The 21,394-nt window shown below is 49.1% G+C and overlaps 1 protein-coding gene and 1 long non-coding RNA gene across 6 annotated transcripts in view; one reads left to right on the forward strand and one right to left on the reverse strand.

Annotated features, from left to right (window-relative positions):
- Window positions 1-3,820: 3,820 nt before the first annotated feature.
- On the reverse strand, window positions 3,821-9,133 carry LOC130878672 (uncharacterized). The gene is made up of 4 exons (XR_009057450.1): window positions 9,011-9,133; window positions 8,764-8,921; window positions 6,781-7,240; window positions 3,821-4,086 (listed from the first exon to the last, which is right to left on the reverse strand). It is a non-coding gene; the product is annotated as an uncharacterized LOC130878672 (long non-coding RNA).
- A 283-nt stretch (window positions 9,134-9,416) lies between these two features.
- Window positions 9,417-21,394, forward strand: part of Acsl6 (acyl-CoA synthetase long chain family member 6) — a 64,144-nt gene continuing 52,166 nt past the window's right edge. Inside the window, exon 1 of one of the 5 annotated variants that reach the window (XM_057776720.1) lies at window positions 9,417-9,540. Coding sequence is in view for 3 of the 5 variants with exons in the window: in XM_057776721.1 (XP_057632704.1) it covers window positions 9,914-9,962 (49 nt within the window). In the remaining 2 variants the exon portion in view is untranslated. Of the gene's footprint in view, window positions 9,541-9,615; window positions 9,963-20,232; window positions 20,437-21,394 lie in introns of those variants that run through there. The other 4 variants (XM_057776721.1, XM_057776718.1, XM_057776717.1 and 1 more) reach the window with 4 other exon arrangements.

A 21,394-nucleotide genomic window follows, 5' to 3' on the forward strand; every position in this document is an offset into this window, starting at 1 on the left:
TTGTGACTTACATATCTTTCAGTGGAATCTAAGCTCCAAGAGAAAAGGGGTTTTATTGCATAGAGTCTCTCAAATATTTGTTGGAAAAGTTGGTCTCATGGTCTGTTGTCAGTTAAGTCATGGGAATCATTTTCTGGGCTTACCATTCTCCCACCATTATTCTTTAATGGTTATATAGTATTTTATCTTGTGGGCACACAAATACTTATTTTTCTAACTACTATTGTTAAACACTGCACCTGCTTAAAGTTGCTGGGGCAACTGTATGCAGAACATCCTTGAATGTTCATATGTAGCATTCATATTTCTGTACACCATTCCTTGAAGATTAATTTATACAGTGGACTTATTGAGTCGACTATGTTTGCTTAATTTTTTTTTTGAGATGGGGGTCTCATGTAGCCCAGGCTGATCTTGAATTCACTATGTATCTGAAGAGGACTTTGAACTCCTGATCCTCCTACTTCCTCTTCCCAGATGCTAAGATTACTGGTGTCTGCCACCAGGCCCAGCAAAGATGTAGCCCAGGCTGGCCTTGAACTAGAGACTCTCTTGCCTCATTCTCTTTACCATCTGCCTACTGGCATGTGTCCCACAGCCAGCTTAAAATGTCTGTATTTTGCCAAATTGCTGTCCTCTTTGATTCAACCCATGTCTTTGATCATTTTCCATGGGATTCTACCAGCATGCCTTACTTCTGATAACTGAGAAAAAATATGAACCCTAATGTTATTGTTTGCTTTAAGATAGGGTCTCCTGTAGCTCAGGCTGGACTTGAACTTGTTTTGCAGCTGGAGATGACCTTGGACTCCCGATTTTCTTGCCTCTACCTTCAAAGTGCTGGGATTACCCATGGGAATTACCAAATCTAGTTTCCTTATTTTTGTTTATTGACATTTTCTTTCACTACTTGTGGAGCTGAATTTACTAGCTATTTGCAATCTGTCTTTTTTGTTTTATTTAATTATTTTTTTAATTTAAAATTTTTTATTTTAGTGGTGGCTCACGCCTTTAATTCCAACACTTGGGAGGCAGAGGCAAGTGGATCTCGAGGCCAGTCTGGTCTACAAGAACTAGTTCCAGGACAGACTCCAAAGCTATGGAGAAACCCTGTCTCAAAAAAGAAAAATTATTTTATTTTATTTTTGTTTAAGATAGAATCTCCTATAGTTTAGACTGCCCTGGAATTTTCTGCGTAGCCAATAATGATCTTGAGCTTCTGATTCTCCTGCCTATATCTCTCAAAAGCTGTAATTACAAGCCTGAGCCAGCCATCAGAACCTAGTTTCTTCAGAGCCTCGTGCATGCTAGGTAAGCACTTCACCAACTGAGCTGTGACTCCAGCCAGGTTGGTTTCTTTGACTGTATGTCTGTGCACTACCACGTGTGCGCCTGGTGCCTACTGAGGCCAGAAGAGGGCATCAGATCCCCTGGATCTGAAGTTAGAGACAGTTTGAGCTTGTGTGTGTGTGTGTGTGTGTGTGTGTGTGTGTTGCGAATCAAACTCAGGTTCTCTGCGAGAGCAGCCAGTACTCTTAACTGCCGAGCCATCTTTCCAGTCCCTGGCAAATAAAATCTAAAATTATTTTTGTTAGATTCGAAAAAGAGAACAAATTAAAGAAATGTGACTTCAGGGAAAATTGGCACCTTTGTAATGTTCTGCATATACAGACATACAGAGATGGGTTCCTATGTATAGCCCAGGCTAGCTCAGACTCTCCGTCCTCTGCCTTGGCTCCCCACATGATAGGAGGGCAGACATGAACCGCATTGACCCGCTTATAATGGTCAATGGCTTCATTGGTCTGTACCCCATTCACTCACATCACCTTCCTGGACTTTCCTGAGGATTTAAATCGATCCTTAGCCTCTTCCTATCCCAGCAAGCCTCTACTGATTCTGACACCGGAAGACTCTATCAAGGGAATTGTTCTCAGGGCCTACAGAGGTTCACATCTGCCTTGTGGTATCTCCTTCCTTAAGCAATTCGACTGCACCAGCCTTTTCTTTACCAGTTCTGGATGGCTGAGTTACGTGCGCGCCTGCACAGTGAGTGACAGGGTTCATGGTGGAGTGACGTGCAGGCCTTCACAGTGACAGAGGTGACAGAGTGTCAGGGGAGGGTAGCCCTGTGGTTTTCAGTTTGACTCTCCACAGGTGTTGGTGGCCTAGTCATGTCTCTCACTCCTCACCCTGCTGCCGCTGGGAATTCACCTTGCATCCCTGCGCCACATGGCTCTACTCGAGCTGTACCCCAAGTGTTTAATGTTCCATCACCTCTTCCCTGTTTGGGAGTTTTCACTATGCAGATTTTTTCTTCCTTTTCTGGAAATTATTTTGTGTGGGACCGACATGTAGAATGCACTGGTCCTTTTGTGTCAGGGCTGAGCACTTGTGGTTGGTTCCGGTGTTTCTACAAATATAAGGACATTCTCTTTCATCCTTTCTGGGGTTTACCTCAAAGACACTAAAATAGCTTCAGAGATGAGCTGGTTGAGGTTCTGTTTATGTTTGCTACTAAAACTCAGAGTGGCTCTTGAAGTTCCTGTGCCTCTTTGTAAAGAGTTAGCCTTTGCTTTCTCCTTTTCTCCATAATTTTTTTTTTATTTCTAACTTTAGGGGGAGAGAGAGAGAGAGAGAGAGAGAGAGAGAGAGAGAGAACACAACCTCTGAGCACCTTTCCAGCCCGAGCATTTTGATGTCCCCCCTCTTTGACAGAGTGTCAGACTGTTCTGGGCTCCTTGCTCTTCCTCCCCTGGCCAGCAGCCAAGAAGCTGAGTGCACCTGTTCTCCCTCAGTTCCTCACATGTTCTGAGAATGGGGTGCATCTTTCCAGTTCCAGGGGATGCACCACTTCTTAAGAATTCTCCTTTGTCCTCCCTCAACCTCTTTGAGTCCCTCCTCTACTCTAACAGGCTCTCCCCCTTTTCTCTCCCTCCCTTTCTTCTTCCTACGCAGGCATGAGCTACTCTGAAGGCCCTTATTGCCATCTCCAGCCCTGTCCTCAAGCCTAGTTCACCATGGTCCTTTAATGGCATACCAGAACAGGGGATATTGGGCAAATTTATAGAGATTGAAGGGTCCAGAGGTGGTGGTGGCAATAATATGTTATGCACATATAATCCTGATTTTTCTTGCTTTGCGTTAACTCCTAAGTAAAACTGCTGATGGTCATCAATGGGTAAGAACTTTGTGACTTAGTTTGCCAAAAGATCTATGGGATGTCAGATTCTCAGACACCCACATTATCTTACCATCTCTGATTTATTGCTGGAAACCATCTGTCCTGAATTGAGGTAAGAGAGCTTGATGCCTCACTGGCTACTCAGGAAAATAATCTGCGTCTTGAGTAGATGGAAAAGGTGATGGTGTTGCTGGAGTTTTATACAAAAGTTTTATACTAACTTCAGCCCCCATCCCAATACAGCAATTAAAGAGATGGGTGCAACCGAGGGTATATAGTTCAATTGGTAGAGTGTGTGTCCATCAAACACGAAGCCCTAGGTCTCCTTCCAGCACTATAGACTGGGTGTGGTTGTGGATGACTGTAATCCCAGAACTTGGGAAATAGAGAATTGGGGGATCCAAAATTCAAGGTTATCCTCAGCTACATAGTTTAAGGCCAACCTAGAACATTCTGTGCCTCCCCAAAAAAGATGAGAGAGAGAGAGAGAGAGAGAGAGAGAGAGAGAGAGAGAGAGAGAGAGAGAGGAGCAGTGAAGGACAGAGAAAGGAAGTCTAATCAAAGTGGCCCTGTTGGGAAGAGTAAAGACAAGCAGTGACCCAAAGTTTATCTCTAGAGAACTCTTGTGAGCCTCAGTTTAAATAGAGCATGGGTTGGGTTAAGGTGAAGATGGATGCATAATTAAGCAGTCACGAAAGGCCATTGTCTCAGTTCTGGTTCTTTGAGGCAAGTTGAAGAAGTCTTTATCACTTTCATCCCTGAAGATTTCTGCTCCCGCTCCAGGGTAGGGCCTTGCCTAGGTAATTGCTGCCACATGGTGGGTTATCTGTTCCAATCTCTGTTGTTGGAGGATGACTTCAGTCCCTTGTCCTAAAGGCGTCCATCCACCAGTCCTGTCATCCCTGGAATCCAAGGCAGATAAAGGAAAGAGGGACTCAGAAGGGAGACATTAGGGAGGCAGAAATTGAACCGTAAAATGACGAGTACTCTCCTTCAGTGGGGCTTCAGGGATCCTCTCTCAGGGATCAGAGGTGGCAGTGAGGGTTAGAGGGAAGAGAATCCTATGCTATACTTTCTGGAGGGAGGTGACGAGACCACCCTGGCAGCTGCCTCCTGTCCCCCTTCCGTAGACAGTCAGGAAGTGCCAAACATGGCATAAAGGGCATTGTTTCTTCTTCCTTGAATTAATTGTTCATCTACATCTGCAGCTCCCCCTACCCAGTGTGTGTCTGTCTGTCTCTGTGTCTTTCTGTGTCTCTGTCTCTGTGTCTGTATCCCTGTGTGTCTGTCTCAGTCTCTCTCTGTATCTCTCTGTCTCTGTCTCTGTCTCATTGGTTTGGACGACATAGTAAATCTTTTGTTGCTGAGTGGCATATTTTTTATAGTCTTTTCGTCTTTTAGAGTTTTTAATGGTGGTTTTCACATACAGATGTTTTAAATTTGCATGTTTCAGAACTTCGAATCTACTAACCTTTTCTTCCTTTGTGGTTTCTACATGGAAAAACTTTTCCCATCCCCAGCCAATACAACATTCATCTATATTTTCTTTAACTTCCTTTTCCATGTCTTTACATTGTAGTTTATTTTGCAACAAACTCCAACCTTGCATAGCCAAAGACACGTGCATAGAAACATGCTTGGGACCCTTCCTGTGGGAACTAGCGGTTTGACCACCTTTCATGCCTGGAGTGGTAGACAAAGGAGAATCTACAAGGGCTTTGATTTGTCTTCCTGTAACTCTGAAAAAAAATTCATTAATTCCTCAGTCATTCAAATTTCTTTTTAAAGGAAAAAAAATAACAGCCTCTCCAGTTGTTTGTCTGGAAAGCTCATCCAAGAGTTTCCAACTAAAAGAAACCTTTCCAAGTAAATGGAATTACTTCTCAAGTAATTCTTGTGATGCTTAGACAATGGCGGTTCCCTAAAGCAAAGAGCGTCTCAAGTTGTTCTACTATGACTCTTCTTTTTTCCCCAAGGAAAATGGTTTTTAAACTTAAAAAAAATTACTTTTACTTATTTATGTGTGTATGGGGGGTATCTTGTGCCATGGTGCACTTATGGAGGTCAGGGGGCAACTTGTGGGAGTCCATCCACCCATGTGAGTCTAGGGAATTGAACGAAGGTCATCAGGTTTGGCAGCAAGCACTTTTAACTGCGGATCCATCTCATGGGTAACGTTAATGTATATCTCTCCGCATTTCCCAACATTTCTACATTAGACAAGTTGTACATTTTTTAAATTTACTTTTACTTTAAATTTTGTGTGTGTAGGGGGAGATGGGGGTGGAAGATTGTATATGTGAATACAATGCCTGGAGAAGCCAGAAGAGGGTGTCAGAGCCTGGGGAGCAGGAGTAATAGGCAGCTGTGAGCTGTTTGGCATGGGTACTGGGAACCGAACTCAGGTCTCCTCCAAGAGCAGTATGTGTTCCCAATGACTGACTCATCTCTCCAGTCTCCAGTGATCAACTGTATTGAGAGGACGCCCACTGCTATTCCCTGGAGGATATGTGCTAGATATTACATTTTCCCAGTTGTTGCTTTTTGTCTTCAAAGTCCTTGCTGTCAACGGGGTGGCTCTTCTCAGGGGATTCTTCACTGAGTTTCAAGAGTTTAGCCGAGAGCCAAACATGGTAGTGCATACGCTTGCACTCCCAGCACTGGGGAGGCAGAGGCAGGTGGGTCTCTGTGAGTTTGAGAGTAGTCTGTTCTACAGAGTGAGTTTTAAGCCAGCCAAGGCTACATAGTGAGACCCCGTCTCATCAAGCCTTACCAGCCAGAATTTTCCTTTTTTAATTAATTAATTAATTATGTATACAGTATACAATATTCTGTCTGTATGTCTGCAGACCAGAAGAGGGCATCAGACTCCATTACAGATGGTTGTGAGCCACCATGTGGTTTCCGGGAATTGAACTCAGGACCTTTGGAAGAGCAGGCAATGCTCTTAACCACTGAGCCATCTCTCCAGCTCCCCAGCCAGAATTTTCATTTCCACAGTGAGACTGCATGAGGGACCAGGCATGTATCATGCTGTGTGCTTAGCTCTGTAGCCACAAGCTTTCAAGGGCTGAAAAGACCTTGAGCAAGGGTAATAAGGGAGACAAACTGAGTTCTTGGCTGTGTACAACACCAAATCTATACGGACTCCTTTCTTTTAGCATAAAAAGAACTTACTGAAAATTGTTGTATAGCTCATAGCATTTATGGGAGGTTCAAAAAAGAGCCTTAACTTTCCAAGAACAGCTCCCCCAGTCACATACCATCCATTACTTTGCTACTTTCCTGCCAGCAAGATGGATGCCATGGGCAGGATTTTCTCCCACTCATTCCTGATTTTTGGATCAGAGGCTCAGGAAGACATATCTCATGGGCACAATCTAATTCACTTACCCATTCTTGAATTTAAGGAAGGCTGGAAAAGTGAGTTTTCTGGGTCCCACCAGAAAGAGGTACTTACAATGTGGGAAATTATCAAAATATGTTCAAAACTGATAGGAATGGCTATGGATGCTTCTGAGTAATAGAGCACTTGGCCTAGCATATGTGAAGCCCTGGGCTCCATCCCCAGAACTGAAGACATGTTTCAGACTTACAGATCATGACTCAGATGTTCTACATGCAAGATCATCAGATCCCATCCATCTTAGTCTGTTTCTCGTGGCCATCTGCAGAACACGCAAGGAGATGAAGGCTGGTGTAGACACAGAGGCTTGTCACTCAACTGTGATGATGAAAAGGCAGCAAATTGTTGCTTAGCATCAGAAGTCTCTAGGCCAGTATCTACTTGCATCAATGGAGACAGAAAAGGGCAGAGGTCTCCCCAAGGCATCAACACCATGATAGAACCAGAGCCATTGCTGCAGCTGGTATCCTTTGCTCAACTTGGATGGCTGGTGTCAAGTTTCTGCCACTCTGACAAAATGCCTGAGAAATATCAACTTAAAGTTCTATCTTGGATCATAGTTTCAGAGGTCTCAGTCCATAGACGCTTGGCTGTTTCTGGGTCTGAAGAGAGGAAGAGCTTCGTGGTGGAGAGGAAGAAGATCCGCCCATCTGTGGTGACCAGAAAGCAGAGTGAAGGAGAGATAAGGATCGAGAGATAGGACACACCCTTCAAAGCCATGCCTTCAGCGCCTACTTCTTTATCCCAACCTTTCCCCATAGCCTGCTCAGCTATGAACTCAACAAGGGCTTACTCTACTGAAGTTAGCACATGCACTCTCTAGTCACCTCTCAGTAGCAGCGCCACCTAGGGGTCAAGTCTTCAGCCTTTTCAGGGGACCCCTCCTTTCTAAGCATTTGCACTAAGGTCCAATATGAATGTTCCTCCCTCTAGGAGATCTTCCCAGGGTTATGTTAGGATAGTCCTTCTGTTTCTAGGCTTGGCACGCTACACAACTGTTACTGCCTTCCTACACCCTAACTTCTACCAGGAGATGGCACAGAACATACAGTAACTTAAAGACTGAATGAACAAATGGATGGATGGAAAGCCACAACCACTGTACAGTTGGATGCAAAAGCCCCTTGCCCCGACTTCTCTCTTGCCATGTTCCATGGTGGCTGGACCTGTGAAGTCTAGAGGTCTCCGAGTCACACCTGCCTGGTTCATATGGAGATCCACAAGGAGGAGGGAGTCCTTGGTAACCCAGTACAGAAAAGAACAAGTCATGCTGAGTGGAGGGGAGAGGTCTAGAGGGAAGAGAAACCTGGCCATGATCCCACAGCCAGCTCAGAGCCCTTCCCATCTAGATCCCTCTCGAGGGAAAACAGAACCCCACGCGGTTAAATTGTAATCATAGGCTTTTGGGTTGTAATACTTACAAGAAACAGGGGCATCTGTGGGAAGAGAAACTGGATGTGACATTCTGCAGGAGGCCAGGCTAAATGTGTCCCATGACATCACTCTGGAGAAGAGGCTGCCAGAAGCCACCCAAAGGCCTTGATGCTCCTGTATCTTGGTGCTGCAGAGTTCTGGGCCCAGAGACTGCTGCTCAGCTCCTAGGACCCCCTGCTCTGTTCTGGGCTATTCAGTTAGTCCCTTAGCCTATGGAGACACTTTCTGGTTGACTCCCTAGGTCAGTCTGACTTGAAAAGATCCACTCCTTTTGCTCAGCCTAGAAGTTCCTCTTGCCTGGGTCTCCTCCTGAGCAGGCTTTCAATTAGTTTACCGTGGGGGGAGCAGGGGGGGATTCTGACTGCTGTGTCACCCACTGGGAAAAATCCTGCCACATCACCTCTGTGATTCTCTTGTGGAGGTGTCTGCCAAGTTTGGATTCCAGCAAAACCCTTGCCAGAAAGAGCCTGACTTCAAGCAAGAGTAACCCTCCTGGGACCCAGTTCCTGTAATGGGGTAGAAGGGTCTGGTGTAGAGATTTACTGTAGATATATCTGCAGACTGTACACACATGCTAAGGTTCACACACATAGTCCTGGATATATATGCCAATACTAAAGGTGCAGGACAACTTTCTCCCCTCAACACACACACACACACACACACACACACACACACACACACACACAAGTTGCAGCCCAGCTGTGAGTTCAAGTGCACAAAGAGCAAGCGATCTTACCTATCCACCCTTGCTTCCTGATGTCTGTTGTCTGGTTTCTCGCCCTCTTCCTCCTGGTCCAGGTCCTGATCTCAATTAGTGCCTGGCTGCCTATAGAGAGGGCTGGACTGCCTGAGCGCTGTCCTCGGTGCTGGAGACCTAGTGGCGGGTCCTGAATGCTTGCAGAAGAACACAAGGAAGAGTTTTGAGGGAGAACTTCGTGAAATCCACCTGAAGATGGCCATGGAGCCTCCATCAGAATACCTACCTTTATTCTTTTGGAAAATCGCAGAATCAGGCTTCCTCCTTTTGTTCCCAGACAGAGAGATTCCAACGCCATCAGCAACTTGGTGGCTTTTTAGCCGTTTATCATAGCTAAGGAACCTGAGCTCTCAAGTACCACACACATAACCATCCCTGCCTGAGTCCTCGGAAGGCACCCGTGATTCCATGTGGCTGCCTGTGGCTTCATGTGACATGCCTGGGAATTGGTGACTGACTACTTGGCAGCTGGTGAGTCTTCCTGTGACCTTGTGTGGCCTCCAACCTGACCTTGCGCATTCTCATTAAGTCTGGGCATTATTCAATTTAGCCTCACCTAGAGAGCCCCCAATCACTTCCTCCTCTCTCGGGCTTGCAGATGTGACTCCCAGTGTCTACAAAATCACGTCCCAGGGGGCGTCCGAGTCAGCCAGGAACTGGCCCATCAGCATGTGTATTTCCTGGGACAGAAGTCCTGGACCCCGCTGCCACTTGAGCCTGCCTCGCCATAAAGCCCTGGCGGCGGGTCGTGCGGAGGTAAGGGTCGTTCGTGGGTGGAAGGGTGAATGGCAGCGGCAGTGCACCCGTGAGCGCCCCCCCTCCAACCCGTTTCCCCCGGAACGTTGCGGGGCGGGCGGGCGGCCCCTCCCCCAGTCGTGCTGGGCGGTTCGGACGCAGCTCTCTTCTTCGCCCAAGAGTCCCGGCCGCGCTGCGGGGCTGGGAGTCGGGTTCCGTGAGCAGCGCGCGCCGCGCCCTCCCCCTCCCGCCGGGTCTCCGCAGTGGCGCGGGGAGGTGGGGGCTAAAAATACCCGGCGGCGGCGGCGGCAGCGGCGGCGGCGGCGGCGGCTCTGGGGCTGCGGGGCTGTGGGCCCGGGAAGCAGTGCGGCCCGGAGTGGGCCCGCTGGCCAACATGCTGACCTTCTTCCTAGTGTCGGGGGGCTCTCTTTGGCTGTTTGCCGGTAAGTTCCGGTCTGATCCCGACCTCCATCTCCGGGAAGCTGTAGTATCTCGGCCCTGGGTGCGGGTGTGACATCTCTACCTTGCGGAGCCCTCCGCTGTGCTGCGGCTGCTGAGCGGTCCCTTCAAGGTCCCCTAGCCGCCCCCCAATTCTGGCGGTGTCCCCGGGTCTGCGTTGGGGGAGCAGCTTTGTCAGCCCAGAGGAAGGGCCTTGCTTACTGAGAACCCCACAACCTCGCTTCATTCTTCAAGCCCCTCTCCCCTTGTGGTGAGGACCGGTGTTCAGATTAGGCCCTGAGCCAAGGGAAGGGCAGACTTTCCGTGTCGTGTCCGCGTCCATCTCCAGAGACCAAAACCCAAGGGTGTTGCCCCCGAGGTCCCGCGGTGGGTGAACTGTACAGCCCGAGCTGACCTGGGAGCTTCCTGATTCCAGCCAGAGCCTTCTCATTACCGGTCACTACTGCCCTTTAACCAGAGGACAAGATTGGCTGGTTACTTGCCCCTTAGCTCTGCCCAGGGCTGTGTCCTGGCTTCCCCTGTTCCTCACAGGAATCAGCTTTCATCCCTGCACCCTCTGAGGAAGCTAATGGACCCCTGAGGAATCCCTGCTTAGCACTCTCCCCAAATCCCTACAACCACACCTGGACTCTCTCCACAGGCCCATCCCTTCAATACTTCCCCGGGCTGGCCTCCTCCTCTCCAGATCTCCAGCAAGTACCTCTCCAGGGTCTCCAACCCAACCCTGGCCCTAGTCCTATGTAGAATAAGCCTGATAATTTATATGAAAATGCTTGATGTTTAACGTGGTTATACCTGGCTTAGGCCGGGGCAAATGCTCTATGCATGCTAGTATTTCTTATTTGATATTCAGACAGTTCCACTCGAGCGGTAGCAAAGTTGTTTCTGAGCTAAAGGAAGGGCAGAGGTTAATCCTTTTGTGAGCCATGTGTTTTGTTTTTTATTATTCATAGCAAAACCTGAGGGTTGATGGTACCTCTTTTATTGTTAAGATTCAACAACTGACTTAACCAATGCTGTATGGATAATACCCGGAAGACTGGCATTTGAACTCAAGTTTAAGTTGATCCACCCATGCCAAGTGTCTGCTTGCTTAAAACAGGCCTGAACGTGGTGGGGAGGATGATGGGCCTTGTAATTATTTCCCCACCCCCACAATTGTCCTGTGTTAGGCCACAGGGACATTTTCCCTGAGCTGGAGAGAGTAAGGCCTCTCTAATCCCCTCAGCTCCCTAAGCTCCTTCTGTCTGCCAGTGTCTGGTGGCAGGATGCTCAGGCCACTCTGGTCTTGCTGTATGCCCAACAGGCAAGGACAGGCTAGAGCTGGGGTCATGTGTAACCACCAGTGGTAGTGGTAGTAGTGGTGGTGGTGGTGGTGGTGGTGATGGTAGGTGGTGGTGATAGTAGGTGGTGGTGGTAGTGGTGATGGTAGGTAGTGGTGGTGATGGTAGGTGGTGGTGGTGATGGTAGGTGGTGGTGGTGATGGTGGTGGTGATGGTGATGGTAGTGGTTAACAGACTATTTATGGCCTCCATGATGAGAAGCCTATGCACCCCTTCCCAGTACTTGGCTGGTCCCCTTTGTCCTTCTCCAGGAAGAACCCCACCCAGCACGTGTTCAAAGTTTTGGTCTTTGAACATCTGTGGTTTCAGGAAAGTGTCTGGAGGCTACAGAACCACACTTGTGATAGGGGTCATCAGTATCCCGTGAGAGACACCCCATACAACTGTCACCGAAACAGGCTGGCCTTCTGTCATGCCTCCTTGAATGAGAAAAGGGGGGTCTGCTTCACTGAGGGGCTCTACAAGGGCCTCGGAGAGTCAAGCAGAGCTTTTCCTGGGATGGGTGGCAGCTGCTTCCACTTAGGCCCAGCTCCTCTGTTTGCTAGAAGGCTGAGTATGACTTAGGGTTTTCTTTTTATGCTATGCTCCCGATGAATTGTGGGTTTTATAGAGCATGTGTCTGCCCTCTGTGGGACTGGATCCCAGGCTTTCTCTGGGTGGAAAGGCATGAGAAATGCATGTGAACACACACATGCATACACATACACACACTCTCATCCAGGATCCCAGTGTAGCTACCAAGTTCCTGCCACTCAATCAAACAGGAGGGCACTCCTGAGTCAATGTCACTCTTTACGTGCTTTATGTGACTTATTCTATCTCAAAGGAAGCAAGGCTTGATCTGGCAAAAGTTGACCTCAAGAGTTCTCAGGGAAAGACAGAGGAAATAGCACCCCGGAAAACAGTAGCCACACCTCTGAGCTGCACAGTACTTGGCCATTTTAGACCTCACCTGAATGTTGAGTTGTAAACAAAGAGACAATGATATGGATCTAGTGTGAATCAGGTGCTCAGTCTGATAAGAATTGTGCCCTCCACACACCCAAGCACAATGGAATCAGCGGGTTGGGACTCCTGCCCATATCTATGACACTGCGTGCAGACTGTAAAGAAGGGCCACTCCTGATGGATTCATTTCTAAAAGGCACCCCTCCCTTCAGGCTGATGTAGCCCTATACTCTTATACAAGGTCCAACCTGTTTAACCGCAGACTTGACCCACCAGTGACATCTTTATGGGTTTCTGCGGGGACGCAGGGCGTTTGTCAGACAAAGGTAGGCCAAGTGTTGCATGAAGGAAGTCAGAGCTGTCAGAGTTATGCAGGGAGAACCATGTTAACCATCAGGGCTGAGTCTTCAGGGTCTTCTGCCTTAGGACCTGGGTTGTTGGAAGAGGGTTTTGTCAGGGGGCACAGAAGAGCCCTCTGCTTAGACACAGTGGCCAGGCTGAGTCAAGAGGAAAAGACTGGAGGCCAGGAGTGTTGTGCAGAACTGTTATGCTAGCAGAATAGTTGCATCCCGGGTTGGCCTGCACTGGGACTGGGCTCCATAAAGAGGCAGAGATGAGTTTCCAGCCCTGATCCCTGCTCTGGGGATATAGACCTGGCTCTATTGAGTAAGGCATGGCTATAAGAGGCTGAAGTGAGAGGTATCTGCCCAAACAGGTGCAAATGTGCACCGGCTGGCTCAGCTCAGCCGTATCAGAGCCCACCCCAACCCCAGGGTCTACTAGGGAAATGACTGGCTTGAAGCCGGGGCTATAGAAGGAAGTCCAAAAAGGCAGCTAAGAATTGGAACTGATGGTGGAGCTCCTGGAAAATTAGGCATTTGGGGCATGCCTCCCAAAGGAAGAAAATTTTAATTTGCACCCAATCTTTTGCCTTGTGGGAAGATTTAGCTGCCCACAGCCTGCAAGGGAATTTTAAGGCTGCACGTGAGCAAGAACTCGCCGACACCAGGGGGCAGCATAACCTGCCATCCTGCTCTCGGGTGATTTTCTGGGGGTTTGTGATTCTAAAGGTCTTAGTTTGACCTTCCTGAAGCTGAACCTGGCTCAGTGATAGAACCCAGGACTGTTTCATACACTGGATAAAAAGGAGGAGGTTTGTCTTGTTTGCAAAAAAGAAACAAAACTTTTCTACGGTAGAAGGTGTGCTGTTTATCTACCTAGCACCAGGCACACAGTAGGCACTTAGAAATTCCTTGAATTAAGGGAGGGAGGGGTGTAAACATATTGTCTGCATTTCTGTTTCGCCTTACACACACTGTATGTCAATCACCACGTTTCTATGATTCTGCAAGCGTCCCTTCAACCTTCCCACAATGCTGTGCTGCTGTTATCACCGCTTACCCCTTGCAGCTCTGAGACTCCAAGATACTTAAGCAGGAAACAACTGGTACAAGCTGAGGGTCAGAAAGTATTCTCAGACTTGCTGCCCAGAGGAGAGCCAGGATTCTAGCAAGCAGAAATGAAGTAGAAAAAGAAAAGGCATTCAGGCAAGAGGAAAGATTGGCAATGGGAGTGTCTGAAGTGAAAGCTGACTGTGGTGGCTCATGCCTATAATCTCAGCACTTGGGATGCAGGCGCAAGCAGGCCAGAAGTACAAGGGTAGCTTTGACAACATAGTAAGTTTCAAGTCAGCCCGGGGTACATGAGATTGTCTCTCAAAACAAACAAACAAACAAAAAGAACTGGAATGAATGCCGACTGCTCTGCCCAGCATAGCTGAAAGAACTCTCCAGTTGCAGGACAAATTCTGCTTGGTCATTGATATTGTCAAGGTTGGGGTGCTTAGGGGCTCCAGAAGAGAGAGAGGAATAATGGGTGGATGGATGGATGGATGTGTGAATGAATGAATAGATGGATGTATAGATGGATGGATGGATGGATGGATGAGTGGATGGATGAATGGATGGATGGATGGATGGATGGATGGATGGATGGATGGGGGATCACTCACAACTGCAGGATGGATGGCTTTGTAGAAGGAAGATTTCTCTGGGGGCTCTTGCTTTCTTGGACTCCAAGGTCTAGTCTCTTTGTAGACAGGCAACTCTGGGTACATAAGCCAGCATAGCTGAGAAAGAGCCCCAATCAAGGTCCTTGCCTTTGTTGATAGCCTGGTATGACAGTCTCAACCCCTTACCTTGAAGACAGGGCAGAGTTCTCATTCACTATCCGCTGGACCTACCTCAGATTTTTAGGGGAAGAAGTGCTGTGGAAAGATGCTGCTTGGGGCCTGGATGATGTCCTTAGACTGCCTGCAGATGGCTTCCTGTCACTCACTCACCTATCAGGTGTGGCCATAGCCAAATATTCCCCATACTCATGGGAGACTTGGGGTCTATGAGAGATAGAAGGGAGAATAGTGGACACGTGTTGGGACAGAAATTCTGAACTGAACTCCCCTATCTATTGGAAGGTCTAATCAATAATTTCAGATCCCAAATCATTTCATTTCAATTAGTCCCACCTGACCCTATCCACCTGCTCTTCCCAGAAATGTCATTCCTCTGCCTGCCCTAGACTAAGCATTCAGCTGGAGGGCATCTGTGGAAGGTTGGGAGTGGCTGACTCCTGGCTTGTGCCCTGTCCAGTCTGGTCTGCATTCCAAGCTGACTGCCTCTTACGGTTTTAGAGCTGTAACAATCAGAATCTCAGTTTCCAGATCCTGGGATAAGCAAATCCATTGGAGCCAGGAATCAACCTAGTGATTGGTGACCACTGGGAGAAGCGGAAGGGGGAAAGAAGGCAACCCTTGGTTGAATGGACAGCTCTGAGACACACCACATTAACTCACTCCCAGAACTCTGTCCCACTATGCAGATGGATCTGGAAAGAACGAGTGGAACAGGCCCATTATCAGCACTATTTCTCCCTCTAATATTGGATTGTTGGGCCCTTGACGCCCTGCGAGATCTACCTGCCCACCTATTTCTGCCTTAGTTCTGCTCTCAGACCTATTGTGAATACTGTCAGTAAGTTCTGAGGTATGAACAGAAAGGCCAATCAGCCTTGAGATCAACCAGAAACTGAACACCCCGGTCAGCCAGGTCAGAGCCGAGGCACAGAAAGAGCAGCAAGGTAGGGTGTGGGCCAGCCAGTGAGATCAGATAGGGAAGTGGCTAGAGGTTGGACAGGATGTTCTCAGGCCAATGGGAGAAAGATACTTACCAACATGGAGGGAGGCGGGTATCAGGCAGGATCCGTTCAGGGTGGCAGAGACTACCTTGGCCTCCCCTCTACTCAGTTTCCAGAACTGGGGCTACATGAAGCTCTGCTACTCTAGCACCCTGCTTAGGAGGCCGAGTTTCAGTGGTGGTGGTGGTGGCTGTACCTCTCAGTGGATAGGATATGGTTTTTCGGGGCACACCTTCAACTCACCCCTACTCAGCTGCCACTCTGCCATCTTCTTAGCCTGGCCATGTCTTGGGACAGCAGTCCTTTCCTTGGCCAGCAGACTAGTTGAGGATCTGAGTATATGTGTTCCTGGCATCCTTGCTGTAGCCCAGACAGCAGGATAGGTGTGACTTGTGAAATTCCCATTTTCTAGGCTCACAGTGACCTCTCGCCTCCTTTCCCTCTGCCTCTTGATTCTCCTTCATGGAGGCACATCTTAGGTTCGTAAATATGCTGTGTGACCACAATCAAAAGTAGGACAACTAGAGACAGCTGGCAGCAAGTGGTCCATTACCTCCCAAGGGAGGGCCTTTTCTTAAGGCTGCAAAGCCAACGAGGTCATACGCCTTGGATTGTGGAAGATCCATGTAACGTCTCTCGCCTCTTGTGTGGCTCCAGAATGAACCGTTAAGTGGCCTTACCCTGGATGTCCTCTCAGACTAAATGATGCCTGCTGTGTCACTGATTCCTGAGAGGATTCTGAACCTCACATGGGTGCTTGTGGGGCTCAAGATTTACTCTGTGGTTGATGGACAGGTCTTGGTGACCCTGGGGTGTCAGAACGTCAGAGGTGAGGGGTCAGAGAGACAATGACCCATTGTCACCCTCATCTGCCTGAGGAGTTCCTTTCTTTTAGAGCCCCCGCCCCCCCCGCCCACTTGCATCAAACCAGGATGCCTGGCTTGTGTGCAGGAAAGAATTTCAGGACTAGCCAGTTTATGGTGCACAGTTGAGGCTTACTAAAGGTACTTTAGCACAGGTATAAGCAGAAGGGTTAAGAGAAAGGGATGTGCTCAGAAAGTGAGACACACCTGAAGGCATGGCCTCCAGCTTCTCAGAGAAGAGTCGGGGTGCATTGTCTGCTGCACCTAGACATACCATTGCTAAGAAGTTGCCAAGAAGGCTTTCGCCCCATTTGCTTTTCTCTCTCTTGATAAGCGAGATTGCTCTGATCAGCTGAAACCAGGCACCACTGGGGGTGCACAAGGGCTCTAATACATGTCCTTTCCATGTAAATGGAGTTTCTGGTGAAATTCCCAGAAAATGACAGGTTTACAGCTGGGAAAGAAAGAAGTCTTAAGCAGTTGCTGGTTGTGCTGGAAATCACGCTTATGTTGTTGTTTCCGACTATATCCAGAGTCAGGAGGTTCCTACCTCTCCTCATGTCCCCCAAAATTTCCCTGCCTTTCTACCCTGCCTCAGGAGAAGCAGTATGGGCACCAGGTGGGGGATATGCGTGGCCTTCTGTTCCTCCCTCGACATTCACCATGAACACCACAGGAGTTGTTCAGGTCTCCTTACATAAGAAACAAAAGCACCAAACCAACCCAACCAACCAAACCAACAGAAGCCCTTGTTTTTACAAAAGGCACCACTGCTTTGGTAAAGGAAAAGAATCAATGGAGCTTCAGAAGGGGTGATCCTCTCTGTTGTCCTGACCCTCACTCACCCTCATGTTTTCTTTCCTCAGTGGCCACAGAAGTTTCTAGTGCCCTTTCCAAAGATGCTGAACTTTTTTTTTTTTTTTTTTAATGGGGAAGTCAGGATTCAGGGATGGGTATCCTCAATAGGTCAGCATGGAACAGCCTCCAGCAACATTCCCTGGGCCGGCTGGGGCCTCACTTTGCCTGGTTCTGAAAGAGATTTTTGTTTTCTGGTGAGAACAGCCCCAGCCTGACCTGGCTGCAGGAGCCAGCCGCAGGAGTGCAAACCCTTTCATGTGACGGGCCCAGAGAGGAGTGAAGCTGGCCAGCCAGCAGCAGGCCCTCCCCTGCAGCTTGGAAGGCAGGGCAGCCATTTGCATATTCCCACATTCATCCTGCCCTTGAAAAGGAAGCCTGAGTTCCCAATCCCTGACTCAGCCAAGGACCCAGTGCTGGAGTTCCAAGTTAACCCTGTGGTCTTTCACTGCAAGTGTTAACCAGCCCTGAGCTCCAGTGTGCTGATGCAGAAGGGAGCCGACTTCCATTGATCAGCATTGCCTTCTGCTGCAATGGAGAAAATTTCCTTTTATTTATTCCCATGAGAGCCAGAAAGTATAGCAATTTATCTTTGTCAGAAAAAACCTTGAGCCTGAGGAAAGACTGAGTCATTGCTTAATGTCTAAAGTGTACACACACACACACACACACACGTACGTACATACGTACGTATGTACATATGTGGAATTGTGGGTAAAGGAACAATATGGGTTCCAGGCTACAGGAGCAGCACTCATGGTGAAGACAGAGAGACACAGTTTGCCTGGGACACTTTTGTATCCCCAGGCCTCAGGGTCCTGGATGGTGGTCAGGTGACCTACAAGCTGTGCCTTGGAAGGCATGAGGCATACAGTACCAGCTGTGATCTCTTATGTTCTGCAGTAAATAGCCAGCCTCAGCTTTGTGTTCTGGTCCTTGGTACAGCCAGTCTTTTGCCTCCTTCCCCGGACTGAGGGATCTTGTCAGGTGCCAACACCTTACAGGCTCTTCCTGTGACAAACCAATCCACCGTGTCACTCCGCCTTAGCCCAGCTGTCCTCTATGTCCGACCCCACAGCCCCAACCTTCTCTTAAGGACATGTGTCTGGCACTTCTTTATGAGCAGGTGTCCCCAAGAGAACAGCACTGTCCTCAAATGACAAGCAGGCAAGCAGGCCCCTCTTTAGTTTCTCCCTTCCGCCTTAGTAACCCCAAGTGTGTCTCGCCAGGACCCTTTCTACCTCAAGGAGCACGGTCCTAGCTAGAGAAGGCTGTCCCATCTGTGCCTTGGCCATCTGCAGTTGGGCTCTTGAGCATGTGTTTCTGCCAGGAGACCAGATGTGTCCTTCACTGAGCTTGAACTTGCAGCACTTATGGTGCGTCCCCAGTCTTGGCTAGCAGTGGAATGGATCCCTGGCCCCGAAACCCAGGCGTTAGCAGTCCTACTGTGGACTTATCTGAAAGGGAAAGGATTGTGGTGCTGCCAAGAACTTGCCTTCCTACACAATGAGACCTGGCCAGGAGTGTCCCTCTGCCTGCGTGGTGATCATTGCCCTCACCAGTGTCCCTGGACTTCTGCCTACTGTCCCAGAGTGCAATGCGGAAGAAAGGCTACTGGAGCTTCAGTTTGTCCACAAACCCTTAGTCCGTCACAGCCCTGTAGATATCTCCAAAGGAGCCACTGCCGATGCTGTTTCTATCCCTCTGGCCTGGGATTTCGCTGAACCTGACTTACAGTGAGGGCAAGGCTTATCTAGGCGCCTGTAAAAAGACACTGTGTTTCTGTTTGCTACGCTGATCTCAAGGCTGCTTCTGTTTCTGAGTCTCTGGAAGTGCAGTCTGAGCCTGGCTTCCCGGTCTGATCATCACAAGTCTGTGACCATGGTCTCTGGCAGGGGTTTGGGCTGAGTGAAAATTTCGAGAGATGCTGTCTTGAGGATGGCCGTGAAGGCTGGTGAAGGCAGGCGTTGGAGGCACAGTCACGGTGAGTTGGGGTAGCCAGGGAAGTGGCTTGCCGCAGTAAACCTCAGTTGGACCTTTCATGTAAGGTGCTTTAATCACCCTTAGGAGAGAGCTATAATCAGGCTCCCCAGAGAGCTCAGGAGTGAGCTACTTGGTAACACAGCAACCCTATCTCACAAGGGACACAGGAGCTGCCTCTCCTGGTAGTGCCAGAGTTGGGAAGGGCCTTGGCTCAGTCATCTATGGCTCCGTGAATCTAATTAAAACCCAAGAGGAACATGGAGTGGAAGCCCCTCTGTCATACAGACTTGAGCTTGAATCCCTGTGTAGACGGGAGAGTTGCTCGGCCTCCCAGAGTCTGCTGCCTGGCACTGTAGGTTGGGGTTACTCAGATGTGCTGGTGAGACAGGAGCTTTTCTTGCCCTGGCAACTGGGTCCCTCTTCCTGAAGCAGACCTGCTCCCTCAGCTTCATGCCCCTGCCGCCTGCACTTTCCACCCACCAGAACTCTGGTTATGGCCACTTGATTTCCCGCCTCTTAAACTTCCCCAAGAATCACTATAGGAGGGCAGATTGTTTTCTGGCCATGCATACTGTGGGACTCTTATAAACATGCTCACACGCGCACGCGCGCGCGCACACACACACACAGTGAGAAAATGTAATTTTTTTAAAAAGTAAAATAGAAGACCCACTAAAGAAGTGAAATCCAGCAGATTGGATGTTGAGGCCAAGTTCCCTGACTCCCAATAGATGTCCCAGGTGTGTGTGTATTCATATGTGTGTATGTGTGTGTGTGTGTGAGTGTGTGTATGCGCGTGTACGTAAGAAGGCTTTGTCCTCTGAGAACTCACAACCAACTCCCCTCCCAGACTGAAGACAATGTGGGGTCAGGGAAGGCGGAAGGGTATGGGCTGAGGCCCTGGCAAACTGGCAGAGCGAGGGTTAAGGCAGAGTTGCTTGGCTTTGAGCTGGCCTGAGCTAGCACCGCCCCATGTGCAGATGAAGGGGGGTCAGTGGGGGCCTTGAGAGGCCAACCGCTCCTCACAGAGCTGCTCTGCGCCTACAGCCGCCAGGGAGCCACTGTTCCCACAGTTAATGCCTCCACTACCACCCAGCTTCTCAGGGCAAGCGGCTGTTGCCATCAGCTGTCCCCAGGGGCAGGGCCTTCGCAACTTTTGTACTTTGATCAAGATGTGGTAACCTCTTTCCCTGGGCTCCACAGACCTTAGAAAGGGAGGCTGGTTCTAGCAGGACCACTCAACACCTGCTCAGTGCCCGGAGCCTGCTGGAAAGGTAGGATGTGAATGTAGCGCCTTTTGCAAGTTCTGTTTGAGCCCCTTTGGCTGGCAAAGTCGTGAAGAAACGGATCCAGTTAGCTGCTCTCCACCGAGTACTTCCTTTACCGTGTGCCTGGCACCTACTCCCTGCCCACGGCCTTATGTGAGAAGAGACCCTGAGGGGTTTGGTGACTTGCTCGTGGCCACATCAAGAATCTAAGTCAGGATTTGAGTCTGGTCAGTCCAGCACTGGAATCCACCTTCTGACTCTGTCCCCAGCTTGTTGACTAGAGGGCTGCACCCTGGGGCCTGGCGAGGTAGCCATTTGAGCTCTACAGTGGGAGGTGAGGTGGTTCTTTGGTGATTTCATGGCTTGGTTCAGGTTGCCGTTTAGTACTAAAGGCCGCAGAGGTTTGCAAAGGTCCAGGATCCCACTGGACCCAGGCTGTATTGATGCTGAGAATAAGTAAGGGTGATTCTAAGGAAATTCAAGAGAAGATTCAGAGGAATGTGGACATCTTTAGGGCCAACTTGCTGAGGTTGGACTTTGGGTCCTGAGACAGTAGGGAACCAGATGAAGTTTTTGAACAGTGGCATGACAGAGTCACATCTGTGTGACAGGAAGTAAACTTCAGTGTGAGTGTAAGCACAAGTTAGAGAAAAGAGACGGTTGAAGAGGCTAGCCTGGGAATCTGGGCTGCTTTGGGTAGTGATTGGTCTGGGGCTCTGGGATGGGGGAATAGAGAGGTTTGGGAGCATGACAAGGGTAGTGGTTCCACACTGAAGCATCAAGGTAGCCTAGGAAGGCGTGGAGTGCCGGCGTGGGAGGCTGCAACAGCAGAGGGGTCTCTCAGAGCTGACTCTCCCAGGGCCGTTTCTTCAGGGTCTGTGCTCTGAGCTTTCTACTTTATCACCTTGGAGTCGTTGTGTATCCCATCATGACTCCCTTTGTTCCGTCCTCTCCCACCCTTTTT

The sequence above is a fragment of the Chionomys nivalis genome, chromosome 7 (assembly GCF_950005125.1).
Source record: "Chionomys nivalis chromosome 7, mChiNiv1.1, whole genome shotgun sequence".
Classification (NCBI taxonomy): Eukaryota; Metazoa; Chordata; class Mammalia; order Rodentia; family Cricetidae; genus Chionomys; species Chionomys nivalis.